At 36.7% G+C, this 25,159-nt stretch overlaps 4 protein-coding genes across 4 annotated transcripts; 1 reads left to right on the forward strand and 3 right to left on the reverse strand.

Moving 5' to 3' along the window:
- Positions 1 to 1,479: 1,479 nt before the first annotated feature.
- On the forward strand, positions 1,480 to 3,764 carry LOC114751774 (probable polyamine transporter At3g19553). The gene is made up of 2 exons (XM_028940443.1): positions 1,480 to 2,548; positions 3,137 to 3,764. Exons 1-2 carry the CDS (start codon positions 1,602 to 1,604, stop codon positions 3,678 to 3,680), a joined length of 1,491 nt encoding a protein of 496 aa, XP_028796276.1. The 5' UTR covers positions 1,480 to 1,601; the 3' UTR covers positions 3,681 to 3,764.
- Positions 3,765 to 5,633: 1,869 nt separating this feature from the next.
- On the reverse strand, positions 5,634 to 7,262 carry LOC114751775 (uncharacterized protein At2g23090-like). Its single transcript, XM_028940444.1, has 3 exons — positions 7,092 to 7,262; positions 6,924 to 6,964; positions 5,634 to 5,865 (listed from the first exon to the last, which is right to left on the reverse strand). Exons 1-3 carry the CDS (start codon positions 7,162 to 7,164, stop codon positions 5,746 to 5,748), a joined length of 234 nt encoding a protein of 77 aa, XP_028796277.1. The 5' UTR covers positions 7,165 to 7,262; the 3' UTR covers positions 5,634 to 5,745.
- An 8,995-nt stretch (positions 7,263 to 16,257) lies between these two features.
- On the reverse strand, positions 16,258 to 18,741 carry LOC114751773 (uncharacterized). The gene is made up of 3 exons (XM_028940442.1): positions 18,616 to 18,741; positions 16,613 to 18,533; positions 16,258 to 16,527 (listed from the first exon to the last, which is right to left on the reverse strand). Exons 1-3 carry the CDS (start codon positions 18,705 to 18,707, stop codon positions 16,471 to 16,473), a joined length of 2,070 nt encoding a protein of 689 aa, XP_028796275.1. The 5' UTR covers positions 18,708 to 18,741; the 3' UTR covers positions 16,258 to 16,470.
- Positions 18,742 to 21,618: 2,877 nt separating this feature from the next.
- Positions 21,619 to 25,001, reverse strand: LOC114751772 (protein FAR-RED IMPAIRED RESPONSE 1-like; the record flags this gene model as incomplete). Its single annotated transcript, XM_028940440.1, has 6 exons — positions 21,619 to 22,147; positions 22,256 to 22,324; positions 22,424 to 22,492; positions 22,583 to 22,651; positions 22,842 to 22,898; positions 23,001 to 25,001. Coding segments are annotated over 6 exons (2,370 nt in total), but the record flags the coding sequence as incomplete, so codon positions are not given.
- Positions 25,002 to 25,159: the final 158 nt, after the last annotated feature.

Here is a 25,159-nt window from a genome sequence, read left to right on the forward strand (position 1 = left end):
TTTTTAATCAAGTCCTTATAATTTTTTTCTTTTTATCAGGTCCTTATTGTTTTACTTTGTTTTTTAATTAGGTCCTTGTAGCTTTTTATTTTTATTTTACAAATAATAACATTTTAAAAATAAAAATTATTGTAACAATCTTATGTTAATATTCTTTTAAATTTTTAGTTAAACAAATATATTATTTATTTTCAATTCAAATTTTATAATTATAAATTAAATTATAATAATAAATTTTTCTAAAATTAAAATATGATTATAAATATTTATATAAGTATTATTATTATTCTGATTATTTATTAATTACTAAATGATTATATTAATTATTTTTTCCAATTATATAATTATTAATTTAAAAATAAAATTAATTTTAAAGAATAAAGTTAATAAATAATTTTTCAAAAACTACAAAGCACCTAATTAAAAAATAAGAGAAACTATAAGGACCTGATAAAAAGAAAAAAATAGAAGGACCTAATTAAAAACACACGAAAGTAAAAGGATCTGATAAAAGAAAAAATTTTATAAGGACCTAATTAAAAATCAGATGAAACTATAAGGACTTGGAGATTAATTATCCCAATTAAAATATACTATAAAATCTATCTTGTATGTGATTATCATATTAACTTATATTTTTTTAGTAATTTGTATATATAAAAAATACTTTTGATAACAACTATCCAAACATTCTTACTTTATCAGAATCACTTTTTCACGAAATCTATTCTCTCAAGAATCTATTCTCCAGAAGCTATTCTCCAAACCATGGTTTGGTTTTCATCCAAACACCCTCTTAATGAATCTTGTGCTTAATGGATTATCCACGCTTTAAAAATCAATGTTTGACAATGAAAAATTCTTTTTGTTCCTAACGCATTATTGAACTTTTTTGAAAATCTTGTCTTTAAACCTACGCTGCGGCACTGCACTTAACGAGTAAACCACTTTGGTTAACAATAAAGCTGACTTCTGGTTTTTACACTATATCGTAATGTAAGAAATGGATTATAATATAATTTTTCATAAATTTATTACAGATTAATTAATGATCAATTACAGTAATACTCTATAATCTATATAATCATCTATTATTAATATAAAATATTGAATATATGACAAATCACGTAACATTGTAGGCTGTAGCCTCACATTTTTCAAATTTTGTGAAGCAAAAGGGAATGTGTAATTGACGCATTGATTGATTCTTCACCATCACATGGAGGGGCGGCTCGAGCACGAACATCAAAAGAAGTCAACCCTTTTCTTTTGGAACTTTACATGATTTGTATGCTAGAGGAAGCGATGGTAATAGATTCCCATCCGTGGAGAAAACGGATCATTGGCTCTGAAACGAGGCAGCCACTCGCTAGTAATCCTTGCAAAGAGGTAATTTTTCTGTTTTTTATATGAGAAAATCTGCTTCGGCGCCTGTTTGACTGGAATTAAGCTGGGAAGATTGAACTGTAATGCCCTCCCATTGCCAGAGACCCCTCGATGTATAGAAATAATCAGTTCTGCTGTATTTGATTCATCCGGGTGAGTCAAAAGAATTCAAATCTTAATCACCCCTCACCTCTCTATTATCGGTTGGATTGGGGATGGTTAGCGATGTGAGTAAATCGAATCCAAAACTAACATTACTGCCTCTCATAGCTCTGATCTTCTATGAAGTCTCTGGCGGTCCTTTTGGAGTAGAGGATTCGATTAGGGCTGGAGGTGGTCCTCTCTTGTCGCTGCTTGGTTTCTTGATATTCCCTCTAATCTGGAGTATCCCTGAAGCCCTGATAACTGCCGAACTTGCCACAAGCTTCCCCGACAATGGCGGATATGTTATTTGGATATCATCAGCTTTTGGACCTTTCTGGGGTTTTCAGGAAGGATTCTGGAAATGGTTTAGTGGGGTTATGGATAATGCTCTTTACCCAGTTTTGTTCTTGGATTACTTGAAGCATTCATTGCCAATCTTTGACCAAACGATTGCAAGAATCCCAGCTCTGTTAGGGATTACGATTTTGCTCACTTACTTGAATTACCGTGGCCTTCACGTTGTTGGGTTCTCTGCTATTTTGCTTGCAGTTTTCTCCCTTCTCCCATTTCTGATAATGGCTATTCTTGCCATTCCCAGAATTAGGCCAAGTCGTTGGCTTATTGTAAATTTCAAGGTGGTGGATCTGAGAGGATACTTTAATAGTATGTTTTGGAATTTGAACTATTGGGACAAGGCAAGTACACTTGCAGGGGAGATTGACAATCCCAGTAAAACGTTTCCAAAGGCACTTCTTGGAGCCGTAGTTCTAGTGGTCTCCTCATATTTGGTTCCTCTTCTTGCCGGAACAGGTGCTTTCAGATCTGAGCCTAGTGAGTGGGCAGATGGTTATTTTGCTGAAGTTGGAATGTCAATAGGTGGCTTTTGGCTCAAACTATGGATTCAAGTAGCTGCTGCCATGTCTAACCTTGGCTTGTTTGAAGCAGAGATGTCCTCTGATGCTTTTCAACTTCTTGGGATGAGCAAGATGGGATTTCTTCCAGCTGTATTTGCTTCAAGGTCTGAACTGAAACTATACTTGATTTTTCTTTCTTAATCATATAATTCAGGGACTACGTGTTCACTCTTTCCTTTCTCTCCTTCACGTATAACCTCTAGAATCAAATTTCATTGATAATAACCTCTTTTATCTGTCGAGGAATGACTGATGTGGCATGGAATCTGAAATAAGAACTTCCAGACTAGTTCTATCCTGATACTTAAGATGTTCTTTTCCCTCCACTTTAGTTTCTAGTGCTTAAAGTAAGCATTTTAGTTTCTCAAGAAGTGTTTGGATATAAGTCTGACGAAAAATATCAAAACTTGTGTGTTCCACATGTTTATATATTTTACTGCTGAACTTTGTATATCCAAGTTCCAAGCTATTGGGAAATTAAGGTGCCCATACAGCATCATTTTTTTTTTTGGAAAAAAAAAAAGATGAATCGACATAGGCTAAACAACTTTGAAAGGTAAGAAATTTTTTCCAGAGATTTTGAACTTATTTTTAGACCTAACCTAACCAAGTGCAAGATGAAATTTGACATAAGTAATTGGTTGAATGGAACAGCTTCAACATTCTAACAATTATTTGGTATTACCATCCAGGTCCAAGTATGGTACTCCTACTATCAGCATTCTCTTGTCAGCCACTGGAGTTATCTTCTTGTCATGGATGACATTCCTCGAAATTGTGGAGCTCCTCAATTATTTATATGCTTTTGGAATGCTTCTTGAGTTCGCAGCTTTCATAGCACTGCGGGTGAAGCAGCCAGATCTTCATAGACCATATAAAATTCCTCTGCAAACATTTGGGGCAGCCATGATGTGCCTGCCTTCTGCTCTTTTGCTTATTCTTGTTATGTGTTTGGCTACTTGGAGAACCTTCTTTGTAAGTGTAGCAATAATTGCCGTGGGATTTATCCTTCAACCTCTCTTGGTTCAAGCAAGAAGGAGAAAGTGGTTAGCATTTGAAGCAGAACCATCTTCCTTCCTTTCCAATTGCTGTTTACAGTCTCATTCAGTTTTGTCAGAGCTGGATGACCCAGAAATTAAGGAAGAGGATTCTGTTGAGCTTCTTTCGACCTCAAAGATTTCGAATGCTGGAGAAGAATTATCTTTGATGCAGAGTGCTTCACGAGAGAGCTACTAGATTCCTGTTTTGATATAATTAGCAGCAAATTGAGAGGTCTGCAATTCACATAACCATATTTTGTGGGCATGAATCAAAATATAAAGCATGCTTCATTAAAAAAGTACTACTTATGTCCTTAATATAAAATATATTTAATTAATTTGATTAGATTAATGAAGTTAGGTAAGTTAGTTAATCATAAAAAAATATGACAAGTTTTTTCTAAAATAACATAATCATCTTTCTTAATATTTTTCTTCCATCTTCTACTTAGTTATAGTTGAAAGAGTATCCATATGAGTAATTTAGAAAAAAAATCGATAAATATGAGAAATAGATCATATATTTAGAATCAAAATTAACTCAATAATTAAGTTCTATATTAAAAACTGAAAGAGTATATTTGATATGTTAACGTGTCTGTAACGTATGGTATTGAATCTTGCCCCCGGTGGCCAAATCTTGAAGGTATTATTTTGAATTGTATCTTTGTATCAACCTCTGTCTATTTATTTAGGGACGTTAGTGACTTTTTTTATGTTTAATCATTTCTCTTGAATTTTGTGACAGTTTCAGTTTCATCTTTTCTGTTTATAGCTCTTTGATCTATAAAATTAATATGGTAAATTTAAATCATAATCTCTCCTTTCATCCCAGCCTCCTATCATCCCTTTGCCCATCTAACGTCATTTCACTCCTCAACCAAACGCACAATACATTTTCATAAGGAATATTAAACGAGGCGTACATGTTTATGTTTTACTAGAATAGACATTATGCATTTGTATAAAATCTGAAATTAATTTCATTTACCTTAGCTTGTAAATCATACTTTTTATTTTTCATATGTTACATAATATAGGAATTTAGGATTGATTCAGGTTGAGTGCCCCCATGTTTGGTTTTTACGCGCTACTCCGAAATTTTTAATCATTTTTATAAAGCAGCATCTGCGACATTTATTACCTCTCTTCCATATTCTATTGCTCCATGTTTTCGAAATTGCTGGTCTCATCTGAGGTAGAGAGAGATAATGGATTCGCAAAAATAATTTATAAATAAACGAAGAAAACTCTTCCAAAAGGTAAATAGTTTTTTTCCTCAAAAGATATACATATTAAATAAGAATACATTTCAAAATTATCATATTTTAATAGAAAATTAATATATTTAAAAAAAATTTTAATTTGTATGAAACATTTATACTCACAGTTATCTGAAATGATTTATAGATAGCCAAAAAAAAAAAAAAACCTCCACCCCCACCATATCTAACCAAAAGAGTAGATAGATTTTCCCCCTCAAAAGGCGCATAGGAATAAATGTAAAATTTATTATATTTTATTAAAAATTTAATACATTTAATATTTTTATTAAAATGTGTAAAACATATTATAAAAATCCTACAAATAAGACTAGAGAATACATTTAAATGAAGACAAAATTGAAAACCTTCACTTCCGAAGAAAATTAATGAGTTTTAAACCTCATTAATTATGGTCGTGACACTGAAAGGGCATTCAAGAAAATTGGAAGCAGCATGACGCAAGCATACATAGCTAAGCTTCGCCACAATTTTTTTTTAAAAAAAAAAGAACACAAGGGAAAAAAAACTTCCACATACTCATATCTGAGCAATTTTAAAAACAGACTACTAATCAATATAGCAACTTAAGCCTAGGCCTTTAATTACACGGTACTCCCTAACATGCTTGAATTCTACTTGTTAAGATACGCTGTTTTATCAAGGTAAAAAAAAAAAGGATACGCTGTTTTATGAGGAGAACAGGGTAAACAGTACATCAGAGGAGCGGAAAACTGGAAATAGACCAGGTGTTAATGCAGAACTTGATTTTCCATTTTCACCCCTCCATTTCCAATCATACTGCGTTAACAAGCACACTCTAAAATGATCCTCCCTTTTCTCCCTTGTTAATGTGTTTTTATATTTGGTAATGGCATAAAGACTTCTTTTGATTAGATAGATAGTTCCATTAACCAAGTTTGTCATGTAACAACAACGTACAGTATGTGCAAGTTCTCCAAATATCAATCCACAAGCTTTCACTTTGCAATCAAACAGTCACTTTTTAAGATGAGGAAAACATGTATAAATGTCAGACTTTGGGTGCTTTGCTTCAGCATGTTCTCGACACTTAACCTCAGTTGTGGTACACATGAATGTCTGCATGCACACCTTGCACTGCATCCAATATTCATGGTAGCCCGGATTCATCATTCCAAAAACCAGCCATTTTTTACAGATGGTGATTGCAAGAAGAAAATAAACAGTCACAATTTATATTGAAGGGCTTTATGGAGTGATTCAAAGTTTCTAACACAATAAGATAACAACATCATCAAGTGATTACGAGATGCGAAAAATTTACAAGCAAAATGAAATGGACTGCTGCAACATTGGCAAACTGTTTCATGATTACAAAATGGAATAAAGCTGCCAACTTGACATTAGAAAATGTGTATTTTTCACACACAATTTAAATGATAAATCTGTCTTAAATACGTAGGTGAATCCAATCTTAAATAGATAAGAAAGCATGCTTCATATAATCATGTGCATCTGTGTGTGCGTACGTGTGTGTGCGCGCCCGCGCTACAAAAAGGAGATACAGTAACTATAGTTCTGGCTTTAGTCTCACCGAAGAAATGATCATATGATCATTTTTCAAATAGAGTAGTCAAAACGAGTTAAACTATAGCTTATAACTATTCTAAATTTGCATAGAGCAGTAAATCCAGTTCAAGATGCACGGACCGTTGCCGAGAAGTTATCAAAAACATGAAGAAACTACAAAACAGGGAGTTAAAACGATTGGCGCTAACAAATGATTCCCTAAGCAGAACTGTAAAAAAGATATCACAGATAAAGAAAATTAAAATGGGTAAAAGAATACATATTACTATACGCCTATACCTATGCCAAGCCCATCTCATCTAATAAGAGAGCAAAGCAAATATTCCCAATTATAGCGGGCAATATACATAGACACTAACTTATCGGCAATCTGGAAGCATAAATCACATAATCTTGAGAATCAAAAGACTGATCACCAAAACTGAAGTCAAGGACAGCACCCCCGTTACAACCATATGAGGTAATTAACCAATGTTAAAATCCATTTCTCTGTGATCAAAAGCTGAAATGCTCAGGCAACACATGGCATACAACAAATCAAACCAAACATAAATCTATGGACAATTTAGATGGGAAATCCAAAGAGAAGCATGCAAAGGGACTACCTGGATAGTCATAGCCTTCTTGTTGGACTCTAACTGGCTTCCTAGACAATTAATTCAGCGAAAGCCACAAAATTCAGACAAGAAATAGATCGATCTATGATTTGTTCAAAGGCAAAAGACTAGAGAATATAGAGTAAGAGGGATGAATATAAACTGAAAAAAGAATACCCCTAGCAGGTTTCTGCTTCTCAAGGTTCTTCTCACGAGCCATCTTGGACTTCTGACCGTTGCCTCCTCCCATGGTCACCGGATTGAGGATAGACGAGAACTGAAGAGCGAAGCAAATGGAAGTCTCGATCAAAATGAATATTTTTTAGCCCAGGAGAGACAGCGGGTGGTCAAGAGCAAGAAATTTAACACGCACTGCTTGGAGTTACGTTCTAGAACCATCTCTTACCCGCTCAAAATGAATGCTTTTCGAGGATTTTTTTTTTTCATTTATTTAATTTCATTTTAAAATAGAATAGGAAAAATTTCAGGAAAAAAAATTGAAATTATTAGTTATCAATTCATGCACCTAAGAATTAGAAATGACAGAGAATGAAGTTGTGCCCGAGTGGTATCAGAGCCTGCACAATCTTGACAGAAGTGAGATATTATTTGTGAAGGTGAGTAAGAAGATATCATCTTATCATGAGTGAAACCTCAAACAGCCTTGAACCCGTTCGTCTTTCTTCTTCCTTCATCCCACAGAGACTTCCTTCCTCTGTTCGTAGAACTCTTTCCAGAAAAATAGAGAACCTTGTTGAGATAGATCATCTTCCTGAAGATGCTAGAGTTCAGGAAACAGATCTACCTCTTCTCAGTCCTTACAGTCTTTATCATCGTACCAACCGTGTCACCAGAAATGTTAGAAACCTGATTTCCACCCGAAGACCCCATGTTAAAGAAATTGTCCAGTCTACCAGACTAGAAAACTGTGGTCTTCCTGCCTCTTCCTCTGAACAGTACGTCAATATTGATATACCTCAACCTTTGATCAATGAGTGGATAGCCCAAGGTTATACTCATCTCCATATTGGTGCTGTACGTCTTATCCTTACTCTCCATGGGAGAAAAGGAATCCCAGCCACTGCTAAAGTTGCTCTAGTCGATACTACTTATACTACCTACAGTAATGCTTTGATTGGCGCTGTACTGACCACTCTTAGCAACGGTAGTGTCATCCTTACTATGGCTCCAGACTTCAACATCAAGCTTTCAGATCCAACTTTGACGGACAGACTAAAAATCCAAGTCCAGATAGTTGGAGCAGAGCAAGATCCCAGAGCTATTGCAGCAACTCTTCATCATCAAGTCATTTATAGACTCCAGAATCATGCTCTTGATCTTCATTTTCCAAACTCCACTAAAGATGCTCTTTATGTGGTTTCTGATAGAGCTGATGATACCTCCATCATCCAGATTCCTCGACAGATCCCAAAAGAGGAACTTGCTCAGTTGATGCCTCTTGAGTGGATCACCAACTATGAGAAACACTTTCATGGTGTTCAAAGGGATGTTCATACTTCTACTCCTCCTGAGATAAAAAGACTTCCAGACGGCACAGTCAAAACTGTCTTCACCAAGCCTGGCCAGGAAGGTTCTTCTGTACCTTCTGGACGAATTTTAACCATCACTCCAGCCTATCTTCCCTCTAAGCGAGACCCTCCAATTGCTTGGGTAGACCAGAATGCCAAGCCATGTTATGTGTCTCACATAAATGGCCACTTCATTTGGGATCATGCACCAGAAGAATGTGATCCTGATTGTGAGTGTGATACACCTTACTGGTGGGAAGCATCAGACGATGAAGATGAAGATGGATGGTCTTATCCCATCAGATATGCCATAAAAAAGAAGAGAAAGGAGAAGAATACATCTCCTTGTTCTCACAGACGTCACCATCACCACTATGATGATGATGATCATGGTCCGAAGCAGAAAGCTAGAAACTGGAAGGCTCCTGTCCCTACTGTTCCTTCTAACAGATTATCTCTATATGATCTGCTTAAGGAAACAGGTCACGAAAATCTCCTCCCTAAACAGAAGCCAGATCCAGTGATTCCTGTCATCCAACAATCCATCCCGTGTATAGCAATGATGGATCCGTATGAGCAGGATTTTCCTCCTCTTGAAAGAAGAACCAACAGAGAAACAAAGGTTACAGCAAGACCTTTCTCTGTTCCAACAGAAATCTCTCCTACTGGTGAAGCTAGACCAGTCTCAGCAGCAGAAGAAGTTCTTAACTGGCAGACCCAGAATGCGATCGGCCAGAATAGAACTCTGACAAAGATTGATTCAAAGCTTGACCTGCTGACTCTCAGAACTGATACTCTGACGAGCAGGCTTGACCAAGTCTCTGATCAAGTCAAACAGCTTTATATGACTCTAACTTCTCAGGCTTATCAACTGGATGCAGATCTGAAGAGATTTATCGAAAAGGGATACATTGGACCAGAGTTTACCAAGAAAGAGCAAGAACTGTCACAAATCCGAAAGGATTTACAAAGAATCGAGTCAGATATAGCTAAAGATCATTCACAAACCATCTATGACCCTTATCCATCTTACCCCTCTAGTTTTCAACTCCCCACATACCCAGCATCACCTCCTTCTTATCCCAGAGAATCTGATTACAGCAAGGTTTTCAAAATGTCTTATCCTATTTTGAGACAATTGAGAAAACCCCGACAACCAACTCTTTCACCCATCCAACCAAACCCTCCTCCCAAACCTCCAGTACGACCACCTCATTTCCCTTCATCTGAAAGACTTTTCTACCCATCATCCTCATATACTAAACCTATTGAACCAACACCGTCCTCTCAAGGAGTTGTGATAAGAACTCCACCATCATCTCCACCAAAACAAACTCCTCCTCCAGACAGAGAAAAAAGAAAAGAAGTTGCAGATCCAAACAAAACCATAGCCACTTTCCAAACTGTGGATAAAGATCAGTCATCAACAGATGGAACCTCTGAACCTGAATCTGATTCCTCTATTGAGTACAGTTCTAACTCTGATCCGGAGATATATCATGCTGATATCTCTAAAGTAGCAATGGTCCAGCCAGATCCCACAGTTGAAGATCCTATTGATGAAGACCCATCTGTTCCTCAAACACCTGAGCCAAGAAGAACAGACTATAAACCTACTACAGGTCCATGGTTCACTTTTGATGATCTCCCTCCGGAAAAATGGAGAGACAGACTCCATGAGTTCGGAGCATGGATTGACCTGCAGCTTGCCAGGCATGATGCAACTCTTGAGGAAGTTCTTACAGAATTTCTCTCAAGACTAACAGGAACATTAAGAGAATGGTATCAAAGTCTCAGCGATTACCAGAAGATAGCAGCAGCCAGAGTTGATAATGCAGGAACTCTCCTAGGACTCATTCATAAGGAATTCATTGGTGACTTCCAGATCATTAACAAAAGGCATCGCCAAGAATACTTTGAGATGAAATGCTGCTCTTTAGACAAAAGAGACTTGCAGAAACATTTCCAGAGAATGTCTGAAAAATACTACATGCTTGGAGGAGCCAATGATGTCAATCTCAGGCATACTTTTATTGCCTCTCTTCCAGATGAATTACAACCAGAACTTCATAGAGCTATCAATGCACTCCATAGAAACATGGCTGACATTTCCATTGGAGAAATATATCAGTTGGCATTAGCAACTGTGGATAAGCTCTGTGAACAACAGAAGTTCTTCAAAGGAATGCTGAAAGGACAGTCAAAGCTCAGGCATGCATGCAAGAAACAACATCTGAAAATAAAGTGCAAGGATGATAAAGATTGCTCTTGTTCTACCAAGAGAAAATCTCACTATCGTCGATTCAGATATCCAAAGGGTTCTTACTCCAGGAGAAGATCCAGAAAGCCTTTCCTGAGATACTTCAGGAGGCGCAGACCTTACTCAAAGAAATCTGACAGGTGCTACATATGCAAGAAAAAGGGGCATTTTGCAAAAAATTGTCCTAACAAGACAAAAAAGGATGTCAAAATGCTAGAACATTTGCAGACTGTTCTCATGATCAATGAAGATGAAGATGTAGAATCCGTGATCGAAGAACAAGATGCTCAGGATGAAGAGACACAATATATTCTTCCTTACTCTGAAGATGAGGAAACTGATTCTGAATCCTTTTCTCAAGAAGATGATAGTCCTCAAGGGTATTTATATTCCCTTGAACAGCCTGTGCATCCGTCTCCTTTCCTTGGTTCCGTGGCTTCTCAGCCAGAACACAACAAAGTCACTCTTAAGCCAAATGTCAAAATTCATATCCTTCCAGGAAGATATGAAAAGCCAATTCCTGTTATTGCCTTTATTGATACTGGAGCATGCAGAACCATCATGAATCCTGATATTCTTCCCTCTGAAGCATGGATCCCTTGTGACCAACTTTTCTTTACTGCTGATTCAAAGCCCTTCAAGATTGAATGGATAACTCGCAGGAAGATTGGTATTCAATTCTTTCCAGGATGTGTCCTATGGATGAAAGTTCTTGGTAGTGATCTCCCTGGAAAAGACATTCTTATTGGATTTGATGCTTATAATCATACTAGGAATCTTCAAGTCCTGCCTAAAGGAATTAGATATAAAAATTTCTTTAGTGCATATACTGAAGTTCCTAATCTCTTTGAGATCCAACAGGCACCACCAGGATATGAAGATATTCGAGATCATCTTCTCAGGTTTTGTGCTGATAATCATCAACAGTTCTCTCATCCATTTCCATTATGGAAAAACCAAGAGTTTTTCATAAAACTCCCCTTCAAGAAAAATGAAGACATCAGCCCCACAAAGGCCTCTCATCCAGGAATGAATCCAGAAGATCTCAAGCTCGCTAAAGAGGAATGTGCTGCACTTCTCAAACAAGGCCTTATTGAACCAACAAAATCTAATTGGGCTTGTCAGGCATTCTATGTTGAAAAAAGATCAGAAATCAAAAGAGGGAAGAAAAGGTTAGTCATTGACTATAAGCCTCTTAATATTTTTCTTCAAGATGACAAATTCCCTTTACCAAAGCCCAGTTCACTTACAGTCCATCTTAGAGATGCAAAAATCTTTTCCAAGTTTGATCTCAAAGCAGGATTTTGGCAATTGGGTATCCACCCAGAAGATCGACCCAAAACTGCTTTCTGTATTCCAAATGCCCAATACCAATGGACTGTCATGCCATTTGGGCTTAAGGTTGCCCCATCACTATTCCAAAAGGCCATGACCAGGATCTTTGAACCTATGCTTGATAACCTCCTCATTTACATTGATGACCTTTTACTTTTCTCAAAAGATGAGGATTCCCATAAACTTTTATTGACCCAGTTCGGGGAAATAATTGAAAAATACGGGATTATGTTGTCGGCAAAGAAAGGTGAAATAGGTGTCAACAGCATAGAATTTCTTGGAATGCATTTTGAAAATGGTCAGTATTATCCTGGACCACACATTGCAGAAGAATTACTCAAATTCCCAGACGATAATCTCACCACAAAGCAAATCCAACAATTTCTGGGGATTATTAATTATCTTCGGGATTTTATCCCTCATGTGTCAAATCATACCAGCCAGCTGTCCAAACTTCTCAAAAAGAATCCTCCCGCGTGGGGGACAGAGCAGACCTCAGCTGTCAAGACCCTCAAAAGAATTGCACAGCAACCACCTCCTTTAAAGATCCCTGACAGAGGATTACGAATCCTCCAGACTGATGCTAGTGATGACTTTTGGGGAGCTGTCTTAATTGAAGAGATAGATGGAAAGAGATTTTACTGTGGACATGCAAGCGGACAATTCAAGGAGTCAGAAAAGCATTATCATGCTACCTACAAGGAGATCCTTGCTGTCAAAAGAGGAATCGAGAAGTTCAGCTTCCATCTCAGTCCTTATCAATTCAGAGTAGAAATGGACAATACGTCTTTTCCAAGAATGCTTGATCCCAAGGGAAAGACCTTGCCAGACAGCCAGTTACTCCGATGGAAAGACTGGTTCTCTCGCTATAAATTCACCGTTCATCATCTCAAAGGACACCAGAACATCATAGCAGATTTCCTCACAAGACCTCAGAAAGTTTCCCAGCCTCCAAAACTCCTGTCACTCTCCAGACCTCAACCTCTTTTCATCCTAACCATCTCTGAACCAGAAATGCCTCACAGAATGAGAGCCACCATTTTCCCTCCTGGATCCCGTCCTGAATCTCCAGCAGATGTCCAAAACCTTGCCAGAAGTACTATGTTCTACTGGCTCCACCGTGTTTTTGTAGATACTGGAATCCACCCTTATCCTCAGCACTTTGATGCCGATGCTCCTTACCTCACTGTTCCCATTATCAAAGGACCCATACCAGAAGAACTTTTATGGTACATCTGGTCTGTCTCAGCCAATTATACCTGTGCCATAGCCTTCTCAGCTGTAGTCGTCCATGACCACCTGAATGACATCAGAAATGAAAACTCTCCTCTTACCACACTCTTTGAGATGATAGCTCCTCTTCCCTACTGGAGAGGAAAACTCTGGAAAATTCTCAAAGAACATAATATTTGGGACTTACCAACTCCCAAACAAAAAAGGTTTTTCTGTCTGTATACCTTTTTCAGGAACTATGGAATAAGTGCTAACCAGAGGCTCTACACAGACAACCGTCTGATCCTCCAGGTCACCACCCCCTCATGGCCAAGAAGGGAAGCATTGCTAATGGAAAAAATTGGAAAGACATTAACTGCACTTAACCAGCCTGACACGGGAGAAGACACTTCATGTCTATCTCTTGGACCTTTCCCTCCAAACTCACCGTCTGCCAGCAACACAACACTTGAAGAATTCCAGAGAGATTTCATCTTGAGTGCTGTCAGACCTCCACCAAATAGGTCACAAGTCCCTCCACCGACAGAAGCCACCGAAGACCCTTATGACGGTGACAACGACTCACAAATTCAACTCACTCAGCCTGAAGGACTCTATCTCCCTCAGCCAAGTTTCCAGCCACAACTCCCATTCCTTGCAGGGGAATCCCAGGATCCTAACCAAGAAGACCCTGATCCAGAACTCGAAGACTACTACTACTCAAGAAGCTCAAGGAGACACTATGACTCAGATGACCCTGACCCAGAAGGCATCATGAACCTATCCCCTAGCCACGAGCCTATCTATAAAGACTAGGGAACATCATTATCAGAAAATCTCCTTTTGGGATACTCTGAAGATAATGCGGGACCCGCCAGAATCCTACTTTATGTCGTTATCCACTTTTACTAAAGTAGTTTGTCCTGTAGTCTATTTCGTCCTCTTGTAATAAGTGGAGTAGTTGCCATTATTAGGTGTCATTATGAGAGTAGTTGGTAGTTAGCAGTTGTGATTATTAAATGTCAAGTCATAATGACGTCTACTATTACATCTACCCGTCATAATGAGGTGTACTATTAGGACTTTGTCATGTAGTGCCCCCGAGCGCTATATAAACCCCACTCTGCCATCAGTTACAGGCAGAAGGAGTTGTATCGACTTCCTTGTATAATACTAGTGTGCTTTCCTCATGAGTTCTCTCTAAATTTCTCTCTTCTTCTGAAAGCCTCACTTATGATATCTTTCTTCTGTCGCCAGAGATTCTAAGTATGCTCTGCACTTGCCTCTTTAAGAGGATCCTGTGCATCAGAAAATAGAATCCGACCACGATCCATGAAGGAGTGTTTGGTGACAATCTTTCCAGTTATCCTAGATTTGGTATTCAAAGCTGAGAGTCCTAACGTGGCCCGTTGATGAGTTGAGAATGAGTGGCCTTACCTGGACTGAAGCCTTGAATATCAGACTATGTTAGCTTGGTTCGATTCAGCTAACAGTCCCGAGTGGTATCAATATTAAAGTTCTGATAAACTATACCATTTATAAACGTCATAAACAATGTAATTTTTTTTTTTATGTTGCGCATATTATGCCCACTCTAATTCTCATAATTTTCCCCAAAAGAAATTCTAATAGTAAAATTAAAAATTTGTCACCCAGCATGCATAGTTTCTTGCAAACGGAATTCATTTTCAATGTTCACCTGCCATAGTTATTTATATTTTATTGTTTTTCAAATCATATAATTGATTTCTTACACCAAAAAAAGTTGAATGGTTGAGATTTAATATCTTATAAAAATAAAAATAAATAATATTTTAATAGAAGTGTAAAGATCTCAACTATTTATATCAAATTTTAATAATTTAAATTTATGTATGCACATTTTTCATCAATTAATATTAAAATAGTATTATTATTATATGATATTAAATCTTAACCATTTAACAGTTAATAAGTGGAAGAAGGGGGAATGTCAAGGAAAGTGCTGCCTTCCCTAAGGCTCCATTTGATGTGAAGGAAATAGGAAGGAGGAGAGGAGAGAAAAAATTTTGATTAGCTCAATTTAAAAATTGATAAAATAGAGTTAAAAATTTTTAATTAATTTTTATTACTTTTTTATTTTATATTATTTTATTAAAATTTTATAATCCCACTTTTTTAATTTTTTAAATTGAGCTCATGACCCCTGGGGGTTTCTTTTATTTTTCTTGCATCAAGCATAGGGAAACTGAAAGTCTGAAACAAATATTTCTTTCCTAGTATCAAGAAAATCGCGGTGAGAAACTATGGGATTGGGAACCACTCGTTTTGACACAGAAGCTACTCGTTTGATACTGAAGTTAGGTTACACTCGAGACCATAACATTTCTGGGAGAACCCCTGTATTAAAATGTGGTGTAGTGTTCCTATAAATTTTATATTAATATTAATGATTATTGATTAATAATTTTATTGACATTAATTTTAATGTCGCTGAAATATGATCCTGTTAAAATATTACGTTTATATCATATGATGCAAATTAATATACTACCTCCATTGGTAAAAAAAAAAAAAAGTTATTTTCTGTTCTTAATATAATAACTAGTTGGAGATTATATATGGTTCTAAATATAAAATCTTAATATATTTTGTCTTACAAATTTATAATTCATTCTATATAGTATTGTTATGCATATTAAAAGTATTTTCATCTAAGAGTAGCCATGATTAAAAAAAAAATATTTTAGATAATTCAATTTATATTTGTAATAAATATCTAACTTATCAAACTTTCTTAATTTATCCACATTAGTTAAGTGGCGCTCTTATATTCAAAACCGAAAGTATATTTTAGATAATTCAACTCATATTTGTCATAAATAACTAATTTAATAACCTTTCTTTATTTATCCAAATTGGTTAATTAATGCTTTTTATATTAAGAAACGGAAGTATCAATTACAAGGTATCTCATTTTCCAGACTGGGCGACATTTGCTCATATGATTTGGAGGAAAAAGTGCACAATTTGTATGATTGGCACGGAAGGCATTTACATTTAGGCCCAACAGAAGAAGAAATAAAAGAAAGCATACGTACAATTGCTTAGTCAACCTAATAAAGGTGTGGTAAGCATTAAATCAGAACCTCAACGAAGAAGAAACAGACAGTTGATGATCCTTGCTTTGAAGGAAAAAGGCACGTTTTTATCAACAAAAGGGAGGAAAAAACAGTCTTGTTCATATTGCCTTCATCGCTTGCCTCCTTGCCTCCTCTTCAGCTTTAATCCAGGCAGCCTAGGCAAAATAAAACCAACAGAGTCAAAAATAGAAAATCAGAGAAACTTGGGAATATCAGATAAATTTTTTTGTTAAGACTAACCTTTTCTCGCTCAAGCCTAGAGAGACTAGGCTTCATGGAGTTTCCTAAGCTTAATCCTCCCCATGCTTCTTGCAATTCTCTTTCCCTTTCTTCTCGACGGGCCTTTGAGTGACTAATTGTGTTCTCTTGTTGCTGCTGGGAGGCAACCACCTTCTCTCTCTCAAGTCTGGATTTATGTTTAATCAAAATTTGATCCAGACTTCCTTCTTCATTTGTCTGCATATTGTTGCTTCTTTGACTTCTCTTTACTAGACTTTCTTCTTCTGGCTTGAGCCTCATTTTTTCCCTCTCAAGTCTGGATTTATGTTTAATCAAGATCTGGTCGAGACCGCCCTCTTCATTTGTCTCTAAATGTGTGTTTCGTTGAATTCGCTTGACTTCGAACTTGTCTTCCCCTGACCTGAGCCTCATTTTCTCCTTCTCAAGTCTGGAGACATGCTTTACTAAAATCTTGTCCAGGCTCTCATAATCTGCAGCATTAGTTACTCCCTGATTCTTTCTTTGTCTATAATTTTCATCATGGCTTCCCAGTGACATGGCATGAATCTTCTCTCTTTCCAATCTGTGCACTGGCTTTATCAGAATCTTGTCCAGGCTATCTTTGTCATCTTCAATCTCATTATTCGCGCCGTCAACTGAAGATGGATCTGCATCGAGTTTACATCCATTTTGCTCTGTCTCAAAACTCGAAAGGTTATTTGAATCCAGGTTCTCTTTCTCCTCCAACGATCCATCAGAACAAGAATGAGAATTTATTCCACCTATGGTAGTCACATCAGCTTTCGTCTTCAAATTTTTAGTTTCACTGATCTTTCTGCTTCTCGCTTCTTCGACCTCCCTTTCGAGTCTGGAGACATGTTTGACTAAGAACTTGTCTAAGCTCGGTACTTCAGCATGATCTTTCTGACGGTTTGGCATTGAGATATCCTTTTCGGACTTATTTCTTGCCTCTTTTATGTCTTTCTCAAATTTTGAATAATTCTTCACAAGAATGCTTCCCAAGTCTTGGGTGGTCTCAGATAGAGTTCCATCAACAGATTTACGAGAGCCATCCCTGTCATTCTCATTCTCATTCCTTCTGCTATTCTTGGCTTCTTGAATCTCTCGTTCAAGTTTAGTCATTCGCTTCACTAAAAACTTATCTAGACTCGGCAGTTCTGACTCAACTTGCTTATTTCTTACTTGCCCGTCCTTGACAAAACCAGACTTTCTTGATCCCAATGTAGACATCCTTCTTGCCGGAAAATTTACGCTTGAAGAGGAGTTATTATCTGTAGCAGAGCCCAGTTTAACATTCTGTCCTTCAGCCAAGACAGAATTTAAACCGCAAGTTGCAACTATAGTGGCCAGAGATGAAAGTTCATCTTCTTGCAAACATTTTAGCCTCTCAATCATCATGTCCACAAGCTTTATTCTGTTGATTTTGTCTAGAGATTGTCTCCTCCTGCTTTTCCTCTGACTTATTCCCAGAGCAGGCACGTTTGTGTCCAAGTCTTGAGAGCTGAGGTCACCATTTTGAGAGACTAAATCATGTTCAGAGCCAGACTCAGACTCATACTCGGAGGAGAAATCATGCAGGTCTTGAGAACCATCATCTGTATCTGGGGTTTGACTAATTTTTCTTAGAAGTTCTCTGAATTCACCTTTCTTAAATGAAGGGCAATTTGCTAGCCTTATGAAAGCAGTTTTGACTGCAGCCGCTACTTCTTTGTCTACCTCAAATTCAGTTTCAAACGATGCAGTAACGGCATGGGTAGATGATCCTTCACTAGTAACAGTAGATGCCTCTATCTGGCAATGCTTCCTGGGGCAGTTTGGCATGTCATACATGATAACTCCTAGAGCCTGGGCTGCTTCAAAAGCTTCTATTGCATTTTTTTCTGCCTTTGAAAGTTGAGCTTCTGCATCATCACTGGGAATTCTGAAAAGTGAAAGCAATACAAGGTAAGATATAGAAATGTGAAGACTACCTAATCATATATTCTTAAAGGGAAACATTTCACCTGGCAGCTCTTAGAATCCGACACCAAGAAGCCTCTACCAATGCAGCTCTTCGAGACTCCATTGCCTTGTGTGCCGCTTCTTTTGCTGCCATTTTCTCTCTGAGTACTTTTGAATAATGTGGATTAGAACTTCCCAGAGTCTGATCGAGTGTCAAATTCATACCAGATACTTCCTGAAAAAGAAAAAATTAGATACGTTAGCTCTTTAATTAGGAAATAATATGATTCACTTAAGAAATATGTTTCTATTACAAACCTGCAACATTTTAATTTTCCTCTTCAAGTAGGAGTCCACTTTTTTGCGAGGGAACCAATTGACTGGAGAGGTTTTACGATGTGGAGGTTTTTTAATTTGTAACGAGAACTTGCTAAGAGCACTTGATATTGATTGGCTAGCCTCTTTGTTCTGTTTATTCTGCTCAAAATCAAAGAAAAAGAACAGCTGTAAGGAAAAGAAATCAAGCGAACTCCCCAGAATGCATATACAAAAAGACAACATAAACTGCCAGCAGTTTCACCGAGTATGACTGTCACTTTTACTTAAATTCACTGAAATGCTATCATGCCACAAAGGACACGGTAAGATAGGTGCCAGCAGTTTCATCGAGTATGATTGTCACTTTTACTTAAATTCACTGAAATGCTATCATGCCACAAAGGACACGGTAAGATAGGTCATTCCATGACTACAAAAAAAAGTTTGCGATTCTTTCCCTTTCCCTCATTTTAAGCAATGAATTCTGAACTATGAACAAACAATGAATTCATCTCCTTTATCGCTCTCCAATTTCACTTTGAGTTTTCTTTCTTTAATCGACCGGGAATTCCTTCTGTTCGTCCACTTACAGTTTCGAATCCGTTCAAACTTGCGACGCTGTGGTCATGCATCTAGGGCTTTAAATCCACAATTTAAACATAAGATTGATTTATTTGTTGAACACTTAGGTCACGATGAATCCAAAAGGCTAAGAAAGAACAAAACATTACAGAAGCACCAAAACACATAATGGTATCTTGACATAGTAATTGAAACGAATAGAAGACTTGCCTTCCCAATCTTGGAATTTGCGGAGACGAAGCCGCAGGAATCTTCTTCTTTAGTTCGGGAATTGCGAGAGGCCTCTGGAGCAGCACGCTGATTCTCTGACGGGGAGACACAACCGAGGTCCAAACAGCCAAGATCCATGGCGAATCCTTTCGTAAAATTAGAGAGAGATAGAGAAGAAAATATGGAAGTGAGGAATCAATCAATCAAAAAAAGGAAATCGAACAGAATGCATGCACCCTGCGAAAATATGAATAGCCGATATGGAAGTGTTTCTTGAGAGCACAGCATAAGGCGATCTTTCCCTTTACAAATAAAAACTAGCCGTTACGGTACTTGCCCCTCGCCTTCTAACGGTCCTTTTAAATTAATTTTGCTCTATTAGTTTTTTTTTTAGTGCTTTTTTTTTTTTTTTTGCCATTTTTTCCCGACTCGCAAGAAGCACTTTGTTCTTTCCATACTTATTATTGACTTCTTGGGAAAATATATTCTAAATGATAGAGACAAAACGTTATATTTTGGCCCCAAAAAAAATGTTCAAATCCAAACGGAGCGTTACATTTTGGCTAGAAAAAACAAAGAAAACGTTACATCTGTTCCTAATTTCTAGTATTCATTAAAGAAAAAATAACATAAAAAGGAGTTGAAAATTATAATACTCCAATTCAGAAACTTAAGAGGCCAAAATCTTAAGAAAGGAAGTGACGTTTGATATGGTATTTGGCAAATATAGTTAATTGAAGTATTTTGCAAATATAATTAAGTGACAAAAATGTTCTGGTATCAAAAAGTTTATTAATAAGTTGTAAACTAGTAATGACAAATGTTAAATAATAAATGACAATAAATGTATTGATAATGATAAGTTATTTATTAATAAGTTGTGAATTGATAATAAAAGTGCTAAACAACCAATAACAAGAAATATACTGACAATTTCTATTATAAAAAAATATACTGGCAATGATAAGTTTGATAACTTTTTTTGGAGAAAAAAATTGATACAAAGACATTTTGGTTATTTAACTATATTTACAAAATACCAGATCAAGCACCACTTCCTCCTCTAAAATTTTGACCTCTTAGATGCTTAAATTGAAATACAATTTTTAACTTCTTTTTCATATCAGTTTTCCTTTAAATGCTAGAGAAAATAAGTTTTTCAAAAACACGCTCGAGAAAAAATATGAGCTAATGCAGTAATTACTTAGACCATAAAAGATATGACTTGTCCTTATTGATTAAGAAGAAATTGAATAGCACTTTATCATGCAAATTATTAATTCCCCATTTTCTGATTTCTACTACTCCAATTTGGTTGCATAGTTTTTATATCTTATAAAAGGTTAAGGTATAAATTTGTACTAAAAGTTTTCACTTATAAGCCTTGAACAGTAACAAGTTTTTTGAGGTATACATTTGTCCTAAAAATTTTAAATCATAACAATATTACCTCAAAATTTGAAAGGTGAAAAATATTTTGAAAAAATAAAAACTCATGGGTAGATATTAAATCATCAAAATCAATGTGGCCTCAATATCGGATTAGAACTTTGATTTGTACCTTACTACTATTATGTATTGCAACAAATATGATTTAGATTAATATGAAAAAGTTCAATAAAGTTTTACATATATATGAAATGAAAGGAAAACTTTAGATTTGTTATTTCCAACGAGTTCTGGAACATAATATTCTCATAATTTCAACTTTAAAATCGGCTTTCTCATTCTAAATATAGTCCTCTTAAGAAGCTATTTAGCTTAATGTGTAAAGTTTTACGAGGTGTTTCTCTCCCTCTCTCTCTCTCTCTCGCTCCCTCTCCTCTCCCCCTCCTCCCTCCCTCCTCCCTCCCTCCCTCTCTCTCTCTCGCGTGTGGTTAGTTTTCTTGTTTCCAAGTCTCAACCCTGCTATATACCCGCAAAAATAGAGAGAGAGTAGGAAAGCATGGAACATATATAAACTAAAATTGTCTAATTTAAGCAAGTCTTTTTTGGAAGAACAAAGAGAATCTTACAATTCAACATGACTCAAGGAACTAATGAAACTAAAATATTCTCTAACTATAAATCACAGACGCTCCAAAAACAATGCCTCTTGGAGCCTATATATCTCAACCTAAAATTACGATTTGCACCTTCCATGTATATCATGGAAGGTGAATGGACTGCCTTCATCTATATACACAAGAAAAAGCTTAACTGGAAAGATAATTACAGGAACTTAAAGTTCAAATCACTTTCAGATACTGTTGAACTATATGCAACCTACACGTATTGCTGTGAAGATACAGAATCGCCTGAGATCTTTCATTCTCAGTGATGGAAACTTGACAACCTCCATGAGGAAGTTATCAAATCTGTAGTGGGGAGACAAAAATCCTATGTATTTCTTGAACTGCTGCCATGAAACTGAGCAGACCTCAGATCAGGCTCATCCTGCAGGGTATATCCAAAAGTGGTTGGTGGACGAAACTCCAATGGCCCCTACATAAACAGAGCTAGGAGAATTCAAAATTTTATCATGTTGAAGTTACTCAAATGAATAAATTTCCAAGTATTTTCCCCAAGAATGAAAATTTCAAAGTACTCTACCAGCCCATGAATGCTTTGCTGTGTCCCGAAAAACCCATCGTGGCCTGGGGTCATAGAATTCAATTGACCCTACAAGGATATACAAATCTGATTTAAAATGCCATGTAATCACATTACTTTAATTCATACGTATAAACCATAATTGTAATTGCGACTTAGATGACTTACAAGGCCTTGCATACTCTGTTGATTGACATAGTAACCATCATGAGGAGGCTCCATTAAGTTCAACTGTACCTACCAAAAAATCCAAGATAATTGGTTAAGCAGTTCATTATTATTTCTAAAAGTAGAAAACGTATGTAGAGGACGAAAATTAGTAAATACCAGTCCTTGGACATTTTGCTGGGCACCATAATATCCATTAAGGGTCATTCCATCCGAGCTAAGGTTATCCTAAGAGAATGAAAGTTACATAGTCAGGAGAATGTGGAATTAAATGCAATAGATCTTTTTTCCATTTTTAAAATAATGGGATCATGGGGAAGATATACATAATCTTGCTGCAATTCTTAATAAATTGAATGTTGTCTATTAAGTCCAGAAAGCCATATATGACCATAATTGAAACAAAAGTAACACAGACCATTTGCTGCAGGCTGTCTGGTGCCTCGACAAGTATCATGTCTGTATCTACTTGTACCTGTATAAGGGTTCTCAAATCAATTTTCCCTTTATTACATGCTAAAAAGCTAAAGCAACAAAAATAAAACGTAAAAGGTCTACTGGTAAGGTTGGAACTGACCTTTCTTCTCTTAGCTGGTGTCCTCTTTTTAGTTGTTTTTGTCACAATGTTAACCTGATTTTCTTCTGCTTCACGCAGGGCAAGAGAACTGTTGCTGGTTTCTGCATTATTGTTGTTAGAATTATTTACATGCACACAATTTTTCAGGGCATCAACAAGTGCACGGAAAACAACATCATAACTCTCTTCAGATAAGGATCCTTCTTCACTCAATTCAATAGCTTTTTTACACAAGTCATTATAACGTTGCACCCTAGTTTGGATCCTTTCAGTTCCATCTACCATTGATACCCTACTTTTTGCATCTTTGGTCCACCTTTTTAAAATGTAGTGAGATGGAATACTTGAACAGCCACAAAGCTGGAGAACATTCAACGCATGCCTGCAAAGGAAACCTTTATATTCAAATAATCGACAGAAGCAAGAAACTTCTGAGTTCATCTCGTTCCAAGTGACCAAAAACTCTTCCTCCTTCTCACAATCTTGAACTACAAATTTTGCAATACTTCCATCTCCACCGTCTCTCCTGGGATGACAACCAACAACACCCAAGACTTCAACTTGGAATTTCTTGAAGATCGCATGTGTATAAACAGTTGACATTTGTTTTTCCCAAGGAGAAGGAGACTTGAGTGCTGGCTGTTTGTGCAATGTATCAAAATCTGCAATAGCTTCCTCTTCATACCTATTCTGAAGAATTGTCCCATACTGTTTCACAAACTCTTTAACAGTAATTTTCTTATGAATGTATTTGTCAAAGAAAGAGTTCATACTTTCAGAGCGTTGAGCAGTAGACATTCCAGCTAAAAAGGTATCCCCCATATAAGTAGGCACCCACTTTTTCCGGTCTTCATACAATGACTGAAACCATACGTCATCCTGGAGTTCAAATCTAGTGACCATTTTCCACCACCTCATGTCAAACTCTTCATCTGTCCAAGACTTAAATATGCATTTGTTGAACTTCGGCAAGAAATTCTTATACCTTTTTATCACCATAGAAAGATTTTCAGGTATCCTATCAAGTACGTGCCAAAGAGAAAAGCAATGGCGTGCATTTGGGAAGACTTCTTCAGCTGATGCCTTCAAGGCTTTGTCTTGATCTGTGATTATGACTTTAGGAGCTTGCCCACCCATTGCTCTAGTCCATGTCTTCATCAACCAAACAAATGTTGGTTTGGTCTCATCAGCAACCAATGCACATCCAAGCAATATGGGCTGAAAGTGATGGTTCACTCCAACAAAAGGAGCAAATGGAAACTTATCATTGCTTTTGATGTAAGAAGTATCAAACGAAACTACATCATTAAAACTGACATAATCACTCCTACTTTTTGCATCAACCCAAAACAAATTTCTCAAGCGTTGTTCTTCATTCAAATCAATAGCATAAAAGAAGTTAGGATTCTCCTTTTGAATGTGCTTAAAATACTCAAGAATAACACGAGCATCTCCCTCGTCCAAAGCCAGATGTTGGCCTCTTTCAAACTGATAATTTACATCACTGAGATGAGACCCAAAGTTATGGCAGCCACTAGATTGCTTAGACATTTCAACGTACATCTTTCTGGTACGTTCACTAACAGCATGCAATATATCAATGTTATTCTTTTCAGCTAACTTCACATTTCTATGAATCCGAAAATGATATGCCAAAGCTGGTAGAAGTTCATGATTATGCTCCTTTATGAATTCATGAATTATCCACTTTCCATCTGCCCTTCTCTTCACATGCATGCAGGCTTTGCAATCTGTCTTCTTTACACTTGGCCTTCGACTGCTCCCACTATCTGACTCGGGAGTAAATCCATATCTAGAGCATGCGAATTTGGCATCAATAAATTCTTTGGTTTTCTTTGAACGCCTGCTGTTTTTTATTGAAGTGGTGAATCCCATAGATTTGGCATATTCTTGATAAAATGAATAAGCTGCTTCATGAGAATCAAATTCAATGCCCTTGTGTGGCTCAAAATCTCTGTCCCCTTCATACAACAGAACATCCTTTTAGGGTTAACAACAAGATCACCACCTGTGTGATGCACTTCATGCAAAGCATCAACCATATTTTTACTCATTGCATCAGCAGACACACTGCTCTGGCCTGTATTAATATTTCAAACAAATAACATTCTTATCAGTACAATGATGAGATCTAGTCA

The sequence above is a fragment of the Neltuma alba genome, unplaced genomic scaffold (genome assembly GCF_004799145.2).
Source record: "Neltuma alba isolate B1F8T4 unplaced genomic scaffold, ASM479914v2 tig00007097_pilon, whole genome shotgun sequence".
Lineage (NCBI taxonomy): Eukaryota > Viridiplantae > Streptophyta > Magnoliopsida > Fabales > Fabaceae > Neltuma > Neltuma alba.

What these genes read in the sequence shown, in the direction of transcription:
- LOC114751774 (XM_028940443.1), top strand. Translation starts at nt 1,602, where the DNA reads ATGGTTAGCGATGTGAGTAAATCGAATCCAAAACTAACATTACTGCCT. An exon ending in CCAGCTGTATTTGCTTCAAG is followed by an intron (nt 2,549 to 3,136) that starts GTCTGAACTGAA and finishes ATTACCATCCAG; the next exon opens with GTCCAAGTATGGTACTCCTA.
- LOC114751775 (XM_028940444.1), bottom strand. Translation starts at nt 7,164, where the DNA reads ATGGGAGGAGGCAACGGTCAGAAGTCCAAGATGGCTCGTGAGAAGAAC. An exon ending in GAAGCAGAAACCTGCTAGGG is followed by an intron (nt 6,965 to 7,091) that starts GTATTCTTTTTT and finishes TTAATTGTCTAG; the next exon opens with GAAGCCAGTTAGAGTCCAAC. An exon ending in AGAAGGCTATGACTATCCAG is followed by an intron (nt 5,866 to 6,923) that starts GTAGTCCCTTTG and finishes TATTGGATGCAG; the next exon opens with TGCAAGGTGTGCATGCAGAC.
- LOC114751773 (XM_028940442.1), bottom strand. Translation starts at nt 18,707, where the DNA reads ATGGCAGCAAAAGAAGCGGCACACAAGGCAATGGAGTCTCGAAGAGCT. An exon ending in CGGATTCTAAGAGCTGCCAG is followed by an intron (nt 18,534 to 18,615) that starts GTGAAATGTTTC and finishes TTCACTTTTCAG; the next exon opens with AATTCCCAGTGATGATGCAG. An exon ending in CTAGGCTTGAGCGAGAAAAG is followed by an intron (nt 16,528 to 16,612) that starts GTTAGTCTTAAC and finishes TATTTTGCCTAG; the next exon opens with GCTGCCTGGATTAAAGCTGA.